The 15,318-nt window shown below is 46.3% G+C and overlaps 1 protein-coding gene across 2 annotated transcripts in view; it reads left to right on the forward strand.

Moving 5' to 3' along the window:
• TRAM2 (translocation associated membrane protein 2) overlaps window positions 1-15,318 on the forward strand; it is an 82,134-nt gene that overhangs the window by 41,400 nt on the left and 25,416 nt on the right. For both annotated transcript variants that reach the window (XR_003521320.1, XM_027601419.2), the window contains exon 2: window positions 273-336. Coding sequence is in view for 1 of the 2 variants with exons in the window: in XM_027601419.2 (XP_027457220.1) it covers window positions 273-336 (64 nt within the window). In the remaining variant the exon portion in view is untranslated. The remainder of the gene's footprint in view (window positions 1-272; window positions 337-15,318) is intronic.

Raw genomic sequence — 15,318 nt, forward strand, 5'->3', positions numbered from 1 at the left:
TGCAGCAAGTACAAAAGCCTAGATACCACCCAGTGCCCAGCACTGTTTTGTTTGTTTTTAGTGCAGGTATTGGGAGACATGACGTTCAAGAAACACGGGGAAACAAGCAAACACAGTGCTAACTCCTCCTGAGGTTCTACTGTGTGTAATGGAACAGGTCTGTGGGTCTGAGATGCAAAAAGGAAGGGCCCTGGGGGCTGGTAGCAGGATCCACTTGTTTCTTCTGACGTGAGCAAGAAGCTAAATTGGAACATTTTTCCTTTATTTTACAGGTCACCGCCAAGACTGCCTTCCTATTTATTTTACCTCAGTATAATGTTAGCGTGCCTACAGCAGGTAAGAAAAGCACAAGTCTCTGTCTTGCCCTGGCCCCGTTAACTCTGAAGGCCTCAGAAAACGTACTGTTCCTGTGTACATGCATGATCTTGTTAGCCATTGGAGCTCAGCCTCCCACGTCCTAGCACCGCTAAGAGCCAGCCGCGGGCCACGCGCAGCCCTCAGCCTGTGGCTCTGTCCTCTCGGGGACCTTAGGTCCCGCCGTCAGGAACCGGGCACTGCACCCCTCTTCCAGTAGCAAGGCGCTGGGCGTCCTCTTGATGAATAAAGGAGGAATTTTTGTTTGCCGAACCTAGTTCTTTCTTCACTGGTACAGAGGGGAATCATCTTGACTTCGAGGGGAGAGTCTCTTCTTTGCCTGACTCTCCCAGTGACTAGCTGAAGGATTCTGGGGGCAAATCCCCTACCCCATGGCCTATGGAGGATGTAGTCCCCGGAGCCAGACTCAGGGGAAATGGGGCTCCGGGGGCAGCCTGATCAGTTCCTTCGTCTGAGAGTCAAGCTGAGGGGCGCTAGCGAGAGAGGAGGAGAACTCCATGCTCAGGAGAGGAAAGACAGGAGCCCTTATGGCCATTGCAGGTGGTCAGGAAACAAGGCCAACGCTTGCTCGTTCCGAGGCATGCTCCATCCCTGGCGGCCACCATGGGTTGTGGCGCTCGGTGCCACGCGGCCTGAAGTCACATTCTGCCTTCTCTGCTCCTGCCCCTCAGCTCTTTTATTCTAAAATTGAAGTAAAGTCGACACACAGGTGTTACATGAACTACTCCTCTTGAAAATCCTAGTAACTAAGACACCCCTAGATCCAGGGGTACTTAGATTTACTGATTTAAATTGTTTAGCTTTTTTTTTTTTAAAGATTTATTTACTTATTTGAGAGAGGGAGAGAGCGAGCGAAAGAGAGAGCGAGAGCACTCTAGCACGAGCAGGGAGAGGGGCAGAGGGAGAAGGGGAGAGAATCCTCAAGTAGACTCCCCGTTGAGTGTGGAGCCCAACAACTTGGAGCTCGATCCCAGGACCCTGAGATCATGACCTGAGCCAAAATCAAGAGTCAGATGCCTAACCGACTGAGTCACCCAGGCGCCCCCTTTTTCTTTCCTGCTTTTTTCTTTTTTTAAGAAAATTGTGATAAAATACACATAACACACAATTTACCATCTTAACCCTTTTTAAGTGTCCAGTTCAGGGGCATTAAGCACATTCACACTGTTGTGCAACCATCACCGCCGCCCATCTCTAGAACTGTCTTCATCTTGCAGCACTGAAACTCGGTACTCGTTAAACAGTAACTCCCCACCCCAGCCCCGCCCGTGCTACTTCCTGCCTCTACGATTTGACTACTCTAGGTAGCTTATGTAGGTGGAATCGTAGACTGTTTGTCTTTTTGTGGCTGGTTAAAATTTATATTTGTAGATAAACATTTTTCAAAATACATGACTGGGTCAAGTACTATGCACATTTTAAAGGTTTTTATATATACATTGTGTGATACATGATACTCAGAGGAAATTTATAAAATGCAGATAAACATAGGAAGATAGAAATCACACATGACACCACCACCCAGCTAACCACTACAGTTCATGAGTGTTGATTTATTACCCACTATTTTTGCTTTTAGTATATGATGAGCCTTCTTGCCATGCCATTAATTATTATTCTATTCAGTAAGATATTTTGAAAAGCTGCAGAGTATTTTTTTTTAAGATTTTATTTATTTATTTGACAGAGAGAGAGAGAGCACAGGCAGGGGAGTGGGAGAGGGAGAAGCAGGCTCCCCGCTGAGCAAGGAGCCTGATGCAGGACTCGATCCCAGGACCCTAGGATCATGACCTGAGCCGTAGGCAGTTGCTTAACCGACTGAGCCACCCAGGTGCCCCAGCTGCAGAGTATTTCTTAATAGGGATTACCACCAATTATCTATTCAATCCCATATTATTGGATATTTAAGTTTCCAGCTTCTGTTGTAAACGGTGCTACAGTAAACATTCTTGGGACTAAATTTTAACATGCATTTCTGATTATTTTCTCGGGATACATTCCTACTACTTGAATTTCTGGGTCAAGTACTATGTACATTTTAAAGGTTTTATATATGCATTGCCAAAATACCCTCTCTCATCTCATTCTTATGACCCATAACTCCTAAGCTTTTAAGGTTTTTTTTTTTTTCCAAATTTAAAATGGAGAGGCTTTTTTTTTTTTTAGTGTCACGATGCCTATTTATTAATTTATAAAGAGAGATCCAGCTATTGAATGTTGTGTTGGTATTTTCATTGCATTTCTCCCTGAAGTCCATTTGTATGGGAAGCCAGATCATAACCCAACACTGCTTTATTAATTTAGCATGAGAAAGTACTGTCCTGGGGGCCACAGCAGCTGATGTGCGTGTGACCAGGGCATGCTTTTATTATAGGAAGGGCCTCAGAGATACTGTGGGTTCAGTTCCAGACCACCGTCGTAAAATGAATAGTGCAGTAAAGCACATCAGATGAATTTTTTGGTTTCCCCGTGCATATAAACAGCTCTGTCTACACTCTAGCCTGTTAAGCCTGCAATAGCATTATGTCTAAAAAGCAGATTCGCACCTTAAGTAAGAAGTTTATTGCCAACAAATGCTAACCATCATCTGAGCTTTCAGTGAGCTGTAATCTCTGATCACAGATGACCGCAGCAAACATAATAATAACAAAAGCCTTTGAAATATTTTAAGAGTTACCAAAATGTGACACAGAGGCAAGTGAACAGATGCTGTTGGGAAAATGGCCCTGATACACTTGCTTGACACAGGGTTGCCATTAAGCCTTCAATTTGTAAAAAAAATGCAGTGTCTGCAAAGTGCAGTAAAGCGAAGTGCAATAAAATGAGATATGCCTGCGTTTGTAAAGCCGGATCACGAGCGGAGGGTCGATTTCTGAGTTTGAAACTTTCCCAGACAAGTGATATCCTAAAAGAGTCCATCTCCTGCTGGGATGAGAAGGTAGACTTCTGGCTCCAGGGCTGAACCTGGAACCTCTGAGCATAAAGAGCTTCCCACCAGGATTTGGAGGTATGCCACTATTGATCATATCATGCTCTCATTTATTTTTTTTTGTTTTGTTTTAAAGATTTATTTATTTGTTTGGGGGGGGGCACGGGGAAGGGGCAGAGGGAGAGGAAGAGAGAGAATCCTCAAGCAGACTCCTGGCTGAGCGTGGAGCCCAACACGGGACTCGATCCCAGGACCCTGAGATCATGACCTGAGCTGAAATCAAGAGTTTGATGCTTAACCAACTGAGCCACCCAGGCACCCCTCATTTGTTTGTTTTAAATAATTAATTAATTGATCAATCCATACGAATGTTTGTGTGTCTCCTGTGCTCCAAGCCCTGGGTGTTAAGTAATTTACAAAACATCTGATTTCTTTCTTTCTTTTTTTAAAGGAATTGTTATTTTAAATTTTCACTAAAAAGCAATCTGGGAGGGGTACGACCTATTTGTAGATGAGCAAAGAGGTAAGAATTACATCTGAGTTCTTGGAAAGCATGAACAAGCAAGCAGAGAGTGAAATGAATTAAAGTTTTTAATTTTTATTTTTAATTTTAATTTTTCAATTTTTTTATTTGGGTACAGTTGACATACAATGTTACGTTAGTTTCAGGTGTGCAACTTAGCTATTAGACAAGTTTATACCTTGTGCTAGGCTCACCACAAGTGTAGCTGCCATCTGTCAGCATTCGGTGCTGTTACAGTATCACGGACTACATTCCTTATGCTGTGCATTTTCTTCCTGTGACCCTTCATTCCATAACTAGAAGCCTTTCTCCTCTGCCCCTTCCCCCATTTTGCCCATTCTCTTCCCTTCTCCCTTCAGGTAAATATCAGAGAACAATACATTTTGTTCTCTGTATTTATAGGTCTGAATCTGCTCTTTTTTCATTTTTTTTCCTTCTTCCTGTTCCTCTTCTTCTTCTTTTTTTTTTTTTTTTTAAGTAGGCTCCATGCCTAATGTGGAGCCCAATGCAGGGCTTGAACTTACAGCCCTGAGATCAAGACCTGAGCTGGGATCAAGAGTCAAGACGCTTAACCAACTGAGCCACCCAGGAGTCCTTGATTCTGCTTTTTGTTTATTCATTTGCTTTGTTTTTTAGATTTCACATATAAGTGAAATCATATGGTATTTGTCTTTCTCTGATTTATTTCACCTCTAGGTCCATCCTTGTTGTTGTAAATGGCAAGATCTCATCTTTTTTTTATGGCTGTGTAATATTCTGTTCTCTTTTTCTATCATACACACACACACACACACACACACACACACACACACGCCCCACATCTTCCTTATTCATTCTTCCATGTCTTGGCTACTATAAATAATGCTGTAATGAACATAGGGATGCATATATCTTTTTGAATGAGTGTTTTCGCTTTCTTTGGGTAAGTATCCAGTAGTAGAATTATTGGGTCATATGGTATTTCTATTTTTAATTTTTTGAGGAGCCTCCATGCTGTTTTCCACAGTGGTTGGACCAATTTACATTCCTACCAGCAGTGCACATGGGTTCCCTATTCTCCACATCCTCACCAACACCTGTTAGTTTTGTGTCTGATTCTAGCCATTCTGACAAGTATGAGGTGTTCTCTCATTGTTTTGATTTGCATTTCCCTGATGATTGGTGATGTTGAGCTACTTTCCACGTGTCTGTTGGCCATCTGTATGTTTTCTTTGGAAACATGTCCGTTCAGGTTCTCTACCCATTTTCAATTAGATTTTTTGTTTTTTTTTCTTTTTTTGGCATAGAGTTGTAGGAGTCCTTTACATATTTTAGATATTAGCCCCTTACCAGATAGATCACTTGCAAGTATCTTTTCCCATTACTGTAGGTTGCCTTTTTGTTTTGTTGACTGTTACCTGGGGTGTGCAGAAGCTTTTTATTTTGATGTAGTCCCAGTAGTTTGCTTTTGCTTTTGTTTCCCTTGCCTCAGGAGACATTTCTAGAAAAATGTTGCTATAGCCCATGTCAGAGAAATTACTGCCTGTGTTCTCTTTTTGGATTTTTATGGTTTTAGGTCCCCCATTTGTGTATGTGATGTCAGAAAGTGGTCCAGTTTCATTCTTTTGCATGTGGCTGTCCAGTTTTCCCAACACCATTTATTGAAGAGACTGTCTTTTCCCCATTGTAGATTCTTGCCTCCTTTGTCATAGATTAATTGACCATATAAGCGTAGGTTTATTTCTGGGCTCTCTCTCCTATTCTATTGATCTGTATGTCTATTTTTGGTGCACAAAACATGTCTGATCTCTGACTCCTGGAGCTCACCATTTATTAGGGAGGGATTGATAGTGAACAAGTAAATAATAAAAAATTATGGTTGTGGTAGGGGTGGTGAAGGGAATAGATAAGCTTATGTGTGATAAAGAAAACTGAAAAAGTAAGGACAGAAGATGTTGCTGAGAAGCTGACATTGGAGCCGAGTGTGTGTGAGAAGTTGTGTTGGGGGCATAGGGAGAGAGTCCAGGCAAGAGAAAGAACATTCCAGGCACAGGGATTAGCATGTGTGAAGGCCTCAAGTGAGAAGCAAATGTCTTGGCACGTTCCAGTGCCTGAACAAAGGCCAGTGTGACTGGAGCCAGCTGGGTTTGGCATTTTTCTAGGGTGGGGTTATTGAATTCTGCTCCTGGCATCCTCCTCTCAGCCAGAAGAAGGCCTGGGTAGAGGTGAAGGTACATGATAAGCCGTACTGAAACGAGGAGGTTTCAGTTACTTTAGAAAGAGGGGATAAAGTATTGTTAAATAGCCTATCTCTTGCTTAAATCTTGCCATTTGGGGCTAATTCGAAATATGACAAGCAAATAATCAAGAGAAGCAATGAAATCAGAAACAGCCTGCTTAATTTTGTTGGGCCTCCTTAAGCACCAGCTCGGTCCGGTCGTGTTTGGTTTGTAAGTACGGAAGGAAAGCAGACTTCTCGTGGGAAAACAGCAGTTCACAGTAACAGGTCTGTTGAGGTTGCGATTTTCAGGGCCCTCCTCCCAAATCTCTTTAAGGCTGAGGGTGCTTGGGAACATACCCTTTCTGTATAACCTGGGTAAATTCTGGTTTCTAAGGTTTCTTTAAACTGTGTAACTTGCTCAGTTCAACATTTATTTATTTATTTTTCAAGTCGACATTTATTTATTTATTTTAAAGGTTTTATTTATCTGAGATAGAAAGAGAGAGAGCAAGAGCAGGGGGGAGTGGGAGAGGGAGAAGCAGACTCTCACTGAGCAGGGAGCCCGAAGTAGGACTCGACCCCAGGACCCTGGGATCATGACCTGAGCCGAAGGCAGACACTTAACCGACTGAGCCACCCAGGCGTCCGTTAAATTGGACATTTAGTAGAGCAGTGGCTGTGTTCATAGAAAGCGGTCTCCCATCTCTGAATCCCCGTGTCTTTCCTTGGCTGAGGTTTTCAAGTTCTGCGGACAGTAGCTAATGGTAATGCCTCTCTCCTCTCCTCCCTCCTCCCAGCTCCCTGTATCCGTGTATAGGGCTAAGGTCACAAAAGTGCCACCAACTGAGTGGCTTACCAACAGAGATTCATTGTCTCACAGTTCTGGAGGCAAGAAGTCCAAGGTCAAGGCATCAGCAGGGCCACGCTCCCTCTCCAGGCTCAGCCCTGGCTTCTGGTTCCTTGGCTTGTGGCTGCAGAATGCCTGTCTTCATATGGCATTTGCTTTGTGTGCATGTCAGTCTCCGCATCCACGTTTCCCCTTTTTATAAGGACATCAGTCACATTAGATTAGGGGCCCACTCTACCCCACTGTGACCTCATCTTCACTCACGGCATCTGCTACGATTCTATTTCTAAATAAGGTCACGTTCTGAAGTGGCGGGGGTTAGGACTTCAACAGATGAATTTGCAGGGATGCAATTCAACTCATAATACCAGCCGTAAATGTATGATTTTGTCCCATTATAATGAGCTGGCTAAGAAGATTAAGCCCCATTCAGAGAGATGGGCTTTACTCTTGTAGTAATAAGTTGTGCACATCCTGATGGAATGCCTGTCACGCTTCATCCTTGTGTTTTTCTTTAAAGTCAACGGCAAAGAAGCAGGAAGTGTTCCCTGTTACCAAATCCCTACTGTCCTTATTCCCATTTTGCTACCCTGTCAGGGTTGCCAGACTTAGCAAACAGAAATCCAGGACTGCCAGTTAAATTTGAATTTCAGATAAACAGTATTTTCTTTTTTCTTTTTTCGTATGAGTATATCCCAGATTATACATGGGACATAATTATACTAGAAAATTCTTTATCTATCTGAAATTTAACTGGTCTTTTTTTTTTTTTTTTTTTTTTAAGTAGGCTCCACTCTGGGCTGGGCTTGAACTCAACAACTCTGAGATCAAGACCTAAGCTGAGACCAACAGTTGGGCGCTTAACTGACTCAGGTACCCCAGTCGTCTTGTGTTTTATCTGGCAACCACACACCTTGCCCAGCTCTGGCAAGGAATAAAATGTCCAGTTTTTGGTCTTACCATTAGACACCGAGTCTTCTTTCTGATTAAAATACCCCAAAGTGTCGGTGTTATGGCCAGAAATAGAATGTAAAAGCTCAGAAGATTCTTTACAGGGGCGCCTGGGTGGCTCAGTTGGTTAAGCGACTGCCTTCGGCTCAGGTCATGATCCTGGAGTCCCGGGATCGAGTCCCGCATCGGGCTCCCTGCTCAGCGGGGAGTCTGCTTCTCCCTCGGACCCTCTTCCCTCTCGTGCTCTCTATCTCTCATTCTCTCTCTCTCAAATAAATAAAATCTTAAAAAAAAAAAAAAGAAGATTCTTTACACAGACAGACCCTTCCATCTAATCCAGAGCAGGTGACTTCAGATGGGTTTTTACGAGGTTGAGCATTTACAAGGTTGTTTTGGGTTGTGCCACTAATTTGCCGAATGACTCAAGGCCTACTGGCTTTTCATCTGATCTAGAACAAGTGACCCCAAATGGGCTTAACACTTATAAGGTTGTTTTGGGTTGTGCCGCTAATTTGCTCCCTTGTCTTGGGTGGACTGTTTAACATTTGTTGTCTCCATCGTTTCATCTGCAAAATTGAGAGCTATGGTCACGGTCTCAAGCCCATGTGTTTTCTGATTGCAGGAAGCCCCAAGAGTCCTCTTAAGTGTTTGCCCCTCAAATTGTCCTTGGACCCGCACCATTCACATCACCTGGGAACTTATTAGACATGCAGGCTCCCAGGCCCCACCGCACAACTACTGCATCAGATCTTGCTTTTTTTTTAAGATTTATTTATTTATTTGAGAGAGAGAGAGTGTGCATGCCCTTGAGCAGGGGAAGGGGCAGAGGGAGAGAGAGAATCTCAAGCAGACTCCAGGCCGAGCATGGAGCCCATTGCAGGGCTCGATCCCAGGCCCCTGAGATCATGACCTGAGTGGAAAACGAGAGTCAGCCACTTAACGGACTGAGCCACTTGGGCGCACCCAGATCTTGCTGTTTAAGGAGAGCCACAGGTGATTCCTGTAAAGACTGAAAAGTGCTGTTCTCAATGCCTTGCATAAAAAGCACCAGGCAGGCTTTGAAACGACCCTGTGCTTCCGACCTTGAAGGTGAGACAGGGAGACCCACTTGGTCCTGTAACTTGTTTGTATTTTTCTGTGCTCTCCCAATTTTGGTTCTTCTAGAACTCTTTGGTTGGCGGGGGTGGTGGTGGAGGGAGGTGAGGAGTACCACGGGAGTAGATTTGGTTTCGAGCTGGGCCGTAGCTCCCAAAGAAGTCATGGCCATGTTTGTAAGGCAGTGTGGGCAGGGGTCATGGTAGCTGTACATTCCTGAGCCTGTTGCTCCACCCCTCGATCAACAAGGCTGAGGGACCCCTTCAGGAGAAGGGTTTGTTTTGTAGTCCTCAGAGGTGACAAGGACACATCCCTGGCTCGCGTGGTCCTCGGTGGCTTTATCGCCCCCAGCTGCTGGGCGACATTTTGTAGCTAGGGTTGCAAAGGCCACGGACCTCCCCCGCCAGAGCTTGGCCGTGGTTCTCATGGTCCCTGGTAGGACGAGACGCACACTGCCCTGTAAAACCCCCTCAGACAGATGGTTCTCAGGCCTCATTCATCTGAATGCCTTTGTCCAGGGCTCAGAGCGTGTTTTTGTTCCCTGTGCTGCCTGGCAGGAATTAGTCTTGTCTCCTGCTCGTATCACGTACTTGAAAGACTGGCATCACGTATCAGACTGAGCCCCTGCTTGTCAGATAAGCTTGTGGGGGACAAAAGGGAAGAGACAGGTGGGCAGCAGCGGCTCTGGAGACGGAGCCTTGCTTGATTACAGAGCAAGCTACCCACCCTGGACCTGTGGCCTACCCAGCTGGAGGATACTCGAGGCTCACCTAGCCTGGCTCCATCCTTTTTCCCCTGAGGGGGCTGAGACACAGAGAGACCTTCCCAGGGATCCACCACAGGCTGGGCTGCTCCCACCCGATGCAGCACCAGCACCAGGGCCTGGGCAAACCGTGGGAAGGCTGGGTTTGCTAAGTGGGTGATGGGGAGAGGGAGGGGACCCACCAGGGAGGCAAAGACCTGGCTCTGTCCTGGCCCCTCGGGCCTAACAGCCCCCAAGATTCCCTTTGGCCCTAGAGTCCTGCCTGTATGAATAAGAAGAACCCATATTCCCCAGTGTCCCTGGCCTTATTGGTCAACCATCTAAAAAAGAGTGGGGAGCCTCTGACCCAGGACTGATAGCCAGCGACCGCCATCCGTAAATTGAAACTTGTTCTTGAACTTGCTGCCTTCCTCTATTTGGTCTGCTCAAACAAACTACCACAGACTAGGTGGCTTATAAACACCAGAAACCTACTTCTCCCCAGTCTGGAGGCTGGAAGTCTGAGATGAGGGTGCCAGCAGGGTCAGGTGAGGGCCCCCTTCCAGGCACAGACATCTTGTTGCCTCCTGACGGGGTCCGGGGGGGGAGGCAGGGAGAGCTGTGGGTTCCCTTGTAAGGGCCCAGCCCCATCCACGAAGGCTTCACCTTGTGACCCAAGCACCCCCCCCAAAGGCCCCTACCTGTAACACCTTTACATTGGCGTTAGGACTCCAACATGTGAATTTGGGGCAGGGGGAGGACACCTTCACACCAGGGCACCTGTTATCGAAGCCTAACAATTGTGTAGAAAAGTGGACAAACCATAAGTGGTCAGCTCAGTGAGTTTTCACGAGGTGAACACATCAGCGCCTCCAGTGACCCCTTCCAGCCTAGACCTGATTTTCACCAGTTCCCTGTTACAGCCCGGAGGATTCATCCCCTTCAGTGTGCAGTTCTAGAGGCTTAAGTAACTGGAACCCCTGAGTGGCTGTGGCTGAGGGTTCACCAGCCAGAAGCCTAGCAATGGCGCCCTTGACCCGCTGCCGCCTCTTCTCTTGGATTTTCTTGCTCTTTCCCTTCCCCCCACACCCTCTGATCCAGACCCCACCCCCACGTTTTTACTTCACATTCCCGTCTTTCCTGAGCCAATCTTGTCTTCTGTCTAGCTTTGATAATTGTTTTCTTATTCAGTTCCTACTGAAATTTTGTTCCTAATTTAACAATGCACTTGTTGACATTTTTATCCAGGGGGAGAAAAAAAGCTGTGATTCTAGGTCTATTCTTTTTTTTTTCTTTTGTATGTGATCCTTGAGTTATTTTTCCTTTATGGCTCTCAATGAATTTTTTTTTTTTTTTTTGTAAAGCTCACGTTTTCCCTTCCTGTAGGTGTTCTCCGCGTGCTGCGTGTTGTCCGCTCAGGTGGGTTGTAGATAGAAGCCTCACGTTTGTAAACTGCAACAGGGACTGAGTGTGTGCTTGGCACCTCGGAGTTATTGCTGTATTTCTTCCCTGAACGCCCTGGGGCGGGGGGTTTGCAGCCTTGTAAAAAGGAATGGTACTTCAAAAAAACAATTCCAAAGTTAGGCCCTTTATTTCCAAATTCTCTTTACTGCTTCTCTCACTTCTGCTACATCTTTTTACATCATGAAAGTATCCTTTTCTTATCTATTTTACTAGAAAATTGGCAGAAATGTATCCCGAGTCCTGTAATATGGGGTTAAAATGGTAACCTTGACGATTCCTGTGCTAGATCTTTAGTTAACTGGGTGGAGCGGGGGCGGGGTGTGAGGAAGGATCATATAAGGGCGTGTAATTTTTGCGAGGGCTGCCGTGACAAAGGACCACAGACCGAGTGGCTTCAATAACAGAAATTTATTGTCTTCCAGTCCTGGAGGCTAGAAGTTCCAAGATCAGGGTGTTGGCAGGTTGGTTCATTTGAAGGCCCTGAGTGAAGGCTCTATTCCAGGCCCCTCTCCTTGGCGTATGGATGGCCATCTGTGTGTGTGTGTGAGAGAGAGATGTCCAGTTTCCCCTTTTCGTAAGGACACCAGTCAAATTGGGTTAGGGCCCACACTAATCTTATTGTAACTTGATGACCTCTATAAAGACCCTGTGTCCCGGGGAGGTCATATTCTGAGGTGGTAGAGGTTAGGACTCCAACTTAATCATTTTGGGGTGGGGGGAGCCACAGTCAACTCCTAACAGCCGAGTGCGTGTGAGCACCTCGGTGGTGCTTGTAGTTCTGACGCCGCTGGCCCCATCTTCCGGGTCGGGAGGCCAGTGAGGGCATGGCCTGGCAGCCTGGTCGGACGTAGGAATGGAGGTCAGGATGCCGCCCTTTGAGGCGCTCTGCCCCACGCCTGTCCTCAGCCGCACTCATATGGCGCCTCGGGGAGAAGGCAGGCCTTCAGGGTTTAACAGATGCACCGTCTGTATGATTCGAGGGGGAGTCAGAAAGCCAGGAGGCCTTGGCTTCTGCCACTGGCCGCGTGCTGGGGGCCTTGGCACACCCCTCACTAGCTGCTGGCCTCTAAACCTCAGCTGCCGGGTCTGTAAAATGGGCATAATACTCAGGATTCCTGTGAGAGGCGAATGATGCCACCTACGAAATGTGTTCACTACAGCGCCTGGCACAGAGCATGTGCTCAATAAATGGCTTATGGTTGTTGTTTGTAATGTTTATCCTAAATAAGCTCCCTCGTGGGAGTACCTTTTGTGTGTGGTGCATGATGACAGTTATGTTCTTTTATCTTCGGATTCTGGTGGAAGTGGTCATAATGATCCCCTCTGTGTAGCACTTTACAGTTTGTAAGGCAGTTATCGATTTCATCCTTCTACCTTTGATGGTATAGGGTAGGTGGTGTGATCCTCATTGCCCAGGGCGGGTGAGTGCGGGCAGAGAGACCCTGGGTCACATGATTGGCCGCTGGCAGCTCCAGAAATGAGCTTCAGGTCTCTCCATGCCTGGTCTGGGTCCCTGTGGGGGGGCGGGGGGGGGGGATGAGGTGGGAAAGATACCACTTCTTTAATTTTATTTGTACAAAGTGGAAGAATTTGGACGTGTATTTAAAGATCACTTTTTGAGTAGAAACTACACTCACCTGTCCAAAACGTCAGAGTGAAAGTCCTGATCCCACCCTGAACTCCTCCTTTGAGAGCCCCGTCCCCTATGGATGATCCCCGTTGCTTCCTTTGTGCCCTTCCTGGATTTCTCCTCTTACCTTCCAGTATTTCTTTATGCACACACAAATACGCATGTTTCTTTTCTCTTTCTCCTAGAACTGGTAGAATACTGTGTGTTCTGTACCTTGCTTCCCCCCCCGCCCCCAAATAAGTAATCGGTCCTGGATATCCTTCCATGGCGACATGTAGAGAGCCTTGTCGTTTTCCTCACAAACCGAACTGAGATATAGCACGTGCTGTGAAGCACACTTTAAGGGCCCAGCTTGGTGAATTTGCACACAGGTGCACACCCATGCACCTAGATCAAGATACCGCCTCCCAGCGTCCTCTGAGCCAGTACCCCTTCCCAAAGCGACCATTATTCTGCTGTCTAAATCTCCTGATTAGGTTCCCCTGTTTTTGATCTTGGTCTCTCATTTTTAAAAACCGCTCCATTGTTTATGTTGGAATCACCTGGAGATGTCATTGTGTGTGAAGGCCGGGGCCCTCCCAGGAGTGTCTGGGGTAGATTGCAGGAGCATTCATCTCCAAGCTCACGGCTGATGCTGGTGCTGCTGGTCTGCAGCCACACTTGGAGTAGCCCCAGTGCATTAGAACTAGGATCTGTGTAACCAGGCCCCAGTAGATGAAAACCACTTGGATTGCTGCCATTAGTTTATTGTTAAAAACAGTGCTGTGGTGCATAACCTTGTACACGTGTCATTTTGAACATGGCAGGTATCACCATAAGATAAATTCCCAGAAGTGGAGTTGCCACATCAAAGGGTGGATGCACTTGTAATCTCAATAGATATTGCCAAATTGCCCTTCCGAAGAAGGGGTCCATTTTGCATTCTCATCAGCAGTGTGTGAAAGAGAGCCTGAGTATATTGTCAAGCTTTGGATTTTTGCCAATCTGATAGGTATGAAATGGTAGCTCACTGTAGTTTTAATTTGCATTTCTCTTCGGTGTAGGGTTGAGCATCTTTTTAAATGCATAAGGGCCATCTCTTTGTGAATTGTTCATATCCTTGTGCATTTTTCTGTTGCAGTTTTGATCTTTTTATCCTCAAGTGGTGGGAGCTCTTTACATGTTAGCGAGATTAGTCTTTCATTTATCGTCTGAATTACGAATATTTTCCCCCAGGTGATCATTTGCCTCTTGATTTTGCTTGTGGTGATTTTTTTTTCATATCTAAGGTCTTTTTAAATTTGTTTTAAGATTTTTGAGAGCGAGCGTGCCAGAGAGAGAGCACAAGCGGGGGGAGGGGCAGAGGGAGAAGCAGACTCCCCGCTGTGCAGGGACCTTGAGCCCAGGACCCTGGGACCATGACCTGAGCCGAAGGCAGACGCTTAACCGACTGAGCCACCCAGGCGCCCCTAAGTTCTTCTAGAACTTCAAAATAACGTGGAAACAGAGTTGGCCGTAAGCACAGAAACCTGCAGAAAGTGCATTTTGTCATATCCTGGATGTGCAGGTGTTATGAAAGGCACCAGGAACCAAGAGACGGCCGGATGGTGCAGTGATGCTCTCTGAACAGCCAGCTTTTCACACAAAGGTGCAAGGCTCGTTGGAAGATACCCAGACTCTAAGGATCTGAAAGGTGGCTAGGTTGACTCCAAGCAGTCACCAACCAGCTCAAGTCCTAGGAAGACGTGCAAGACCGCACAGGAGTACCCGGACGAGATGGGCACACGTAAGGCAGAGGGGAGAAGCTGCTTACAGGTGACACCAAAGGAAACAGGAATGTATCTCTTAGTTACAGGAAGCAAAACAGGATGTCCATAAGAACGTTACTCCTGTCAAGGGACAGCTGCTGACAGAGGTGGTCAAAACAGCCAAGGCTCATATTGATGACTCTAGCTCTCTTTTTAAACCGTGATCAGAGATAAGCCAAGCAAATGCCACGTTTGATGGGAGAGGAATAATGCATCTACAGTTGGAAGATCAGTACTGAAGGTGCTTTCTTCCGAAGCTGGATTGATTCCTACGAAGGGCATATTGACACATTCTGGTGGGGTGCGTAGGAGGAAGGGTGTCAGGGGTCATGTAGGCTGGAGGCTCCATATTGGTGGCCCATGGTCAGAGTTGGCCTGCAGATTTATTTTCTTTGGCTAGTCTGGTGTTGGCCCATGAAGTGTTTTTTTATTTTTTTTTATAATTTTGAATTAGTCCCCAATATTTTTAAATCAGATGATTTCACGTAAAAATTTTTCTCTTTGCTTCTGGAATATCAGGAATCTGGCCACACTGGGCTGCACCCCTCCCCTGGCCACAGTCTCTGAGGAGCACCTTCCCTACTCCTTCATCCCCCCCGGGGGACATACGCTGTGTGGCTTCCCACAGTCACCCTCTAGCATCCCTGACATCGAGACTACCTGTCAGTTACTGTGTATTCCAGTTTTAACTGTCTTTTATTTTTAAAAAGATTTTATTTGACAGTACAAGTAGAGTGGCAGGCAGAGGGAGAGAAGCAGGCTCTCCGCTGAGCAG

This window comes from Zalophus californianus, chromosome 7 (genome assembly GCF_009762305.2).
Source record: "Zalophus californianus isolate mZalCal1 chromosome 7, mZalCal1.pri.v2, whole genome shotgun sequence".
NCBI lineage: Eukaryota > Metazoa > Chordata > Mammalia > Carnivora > Otariidae > Zalophus > Zalophus californianus.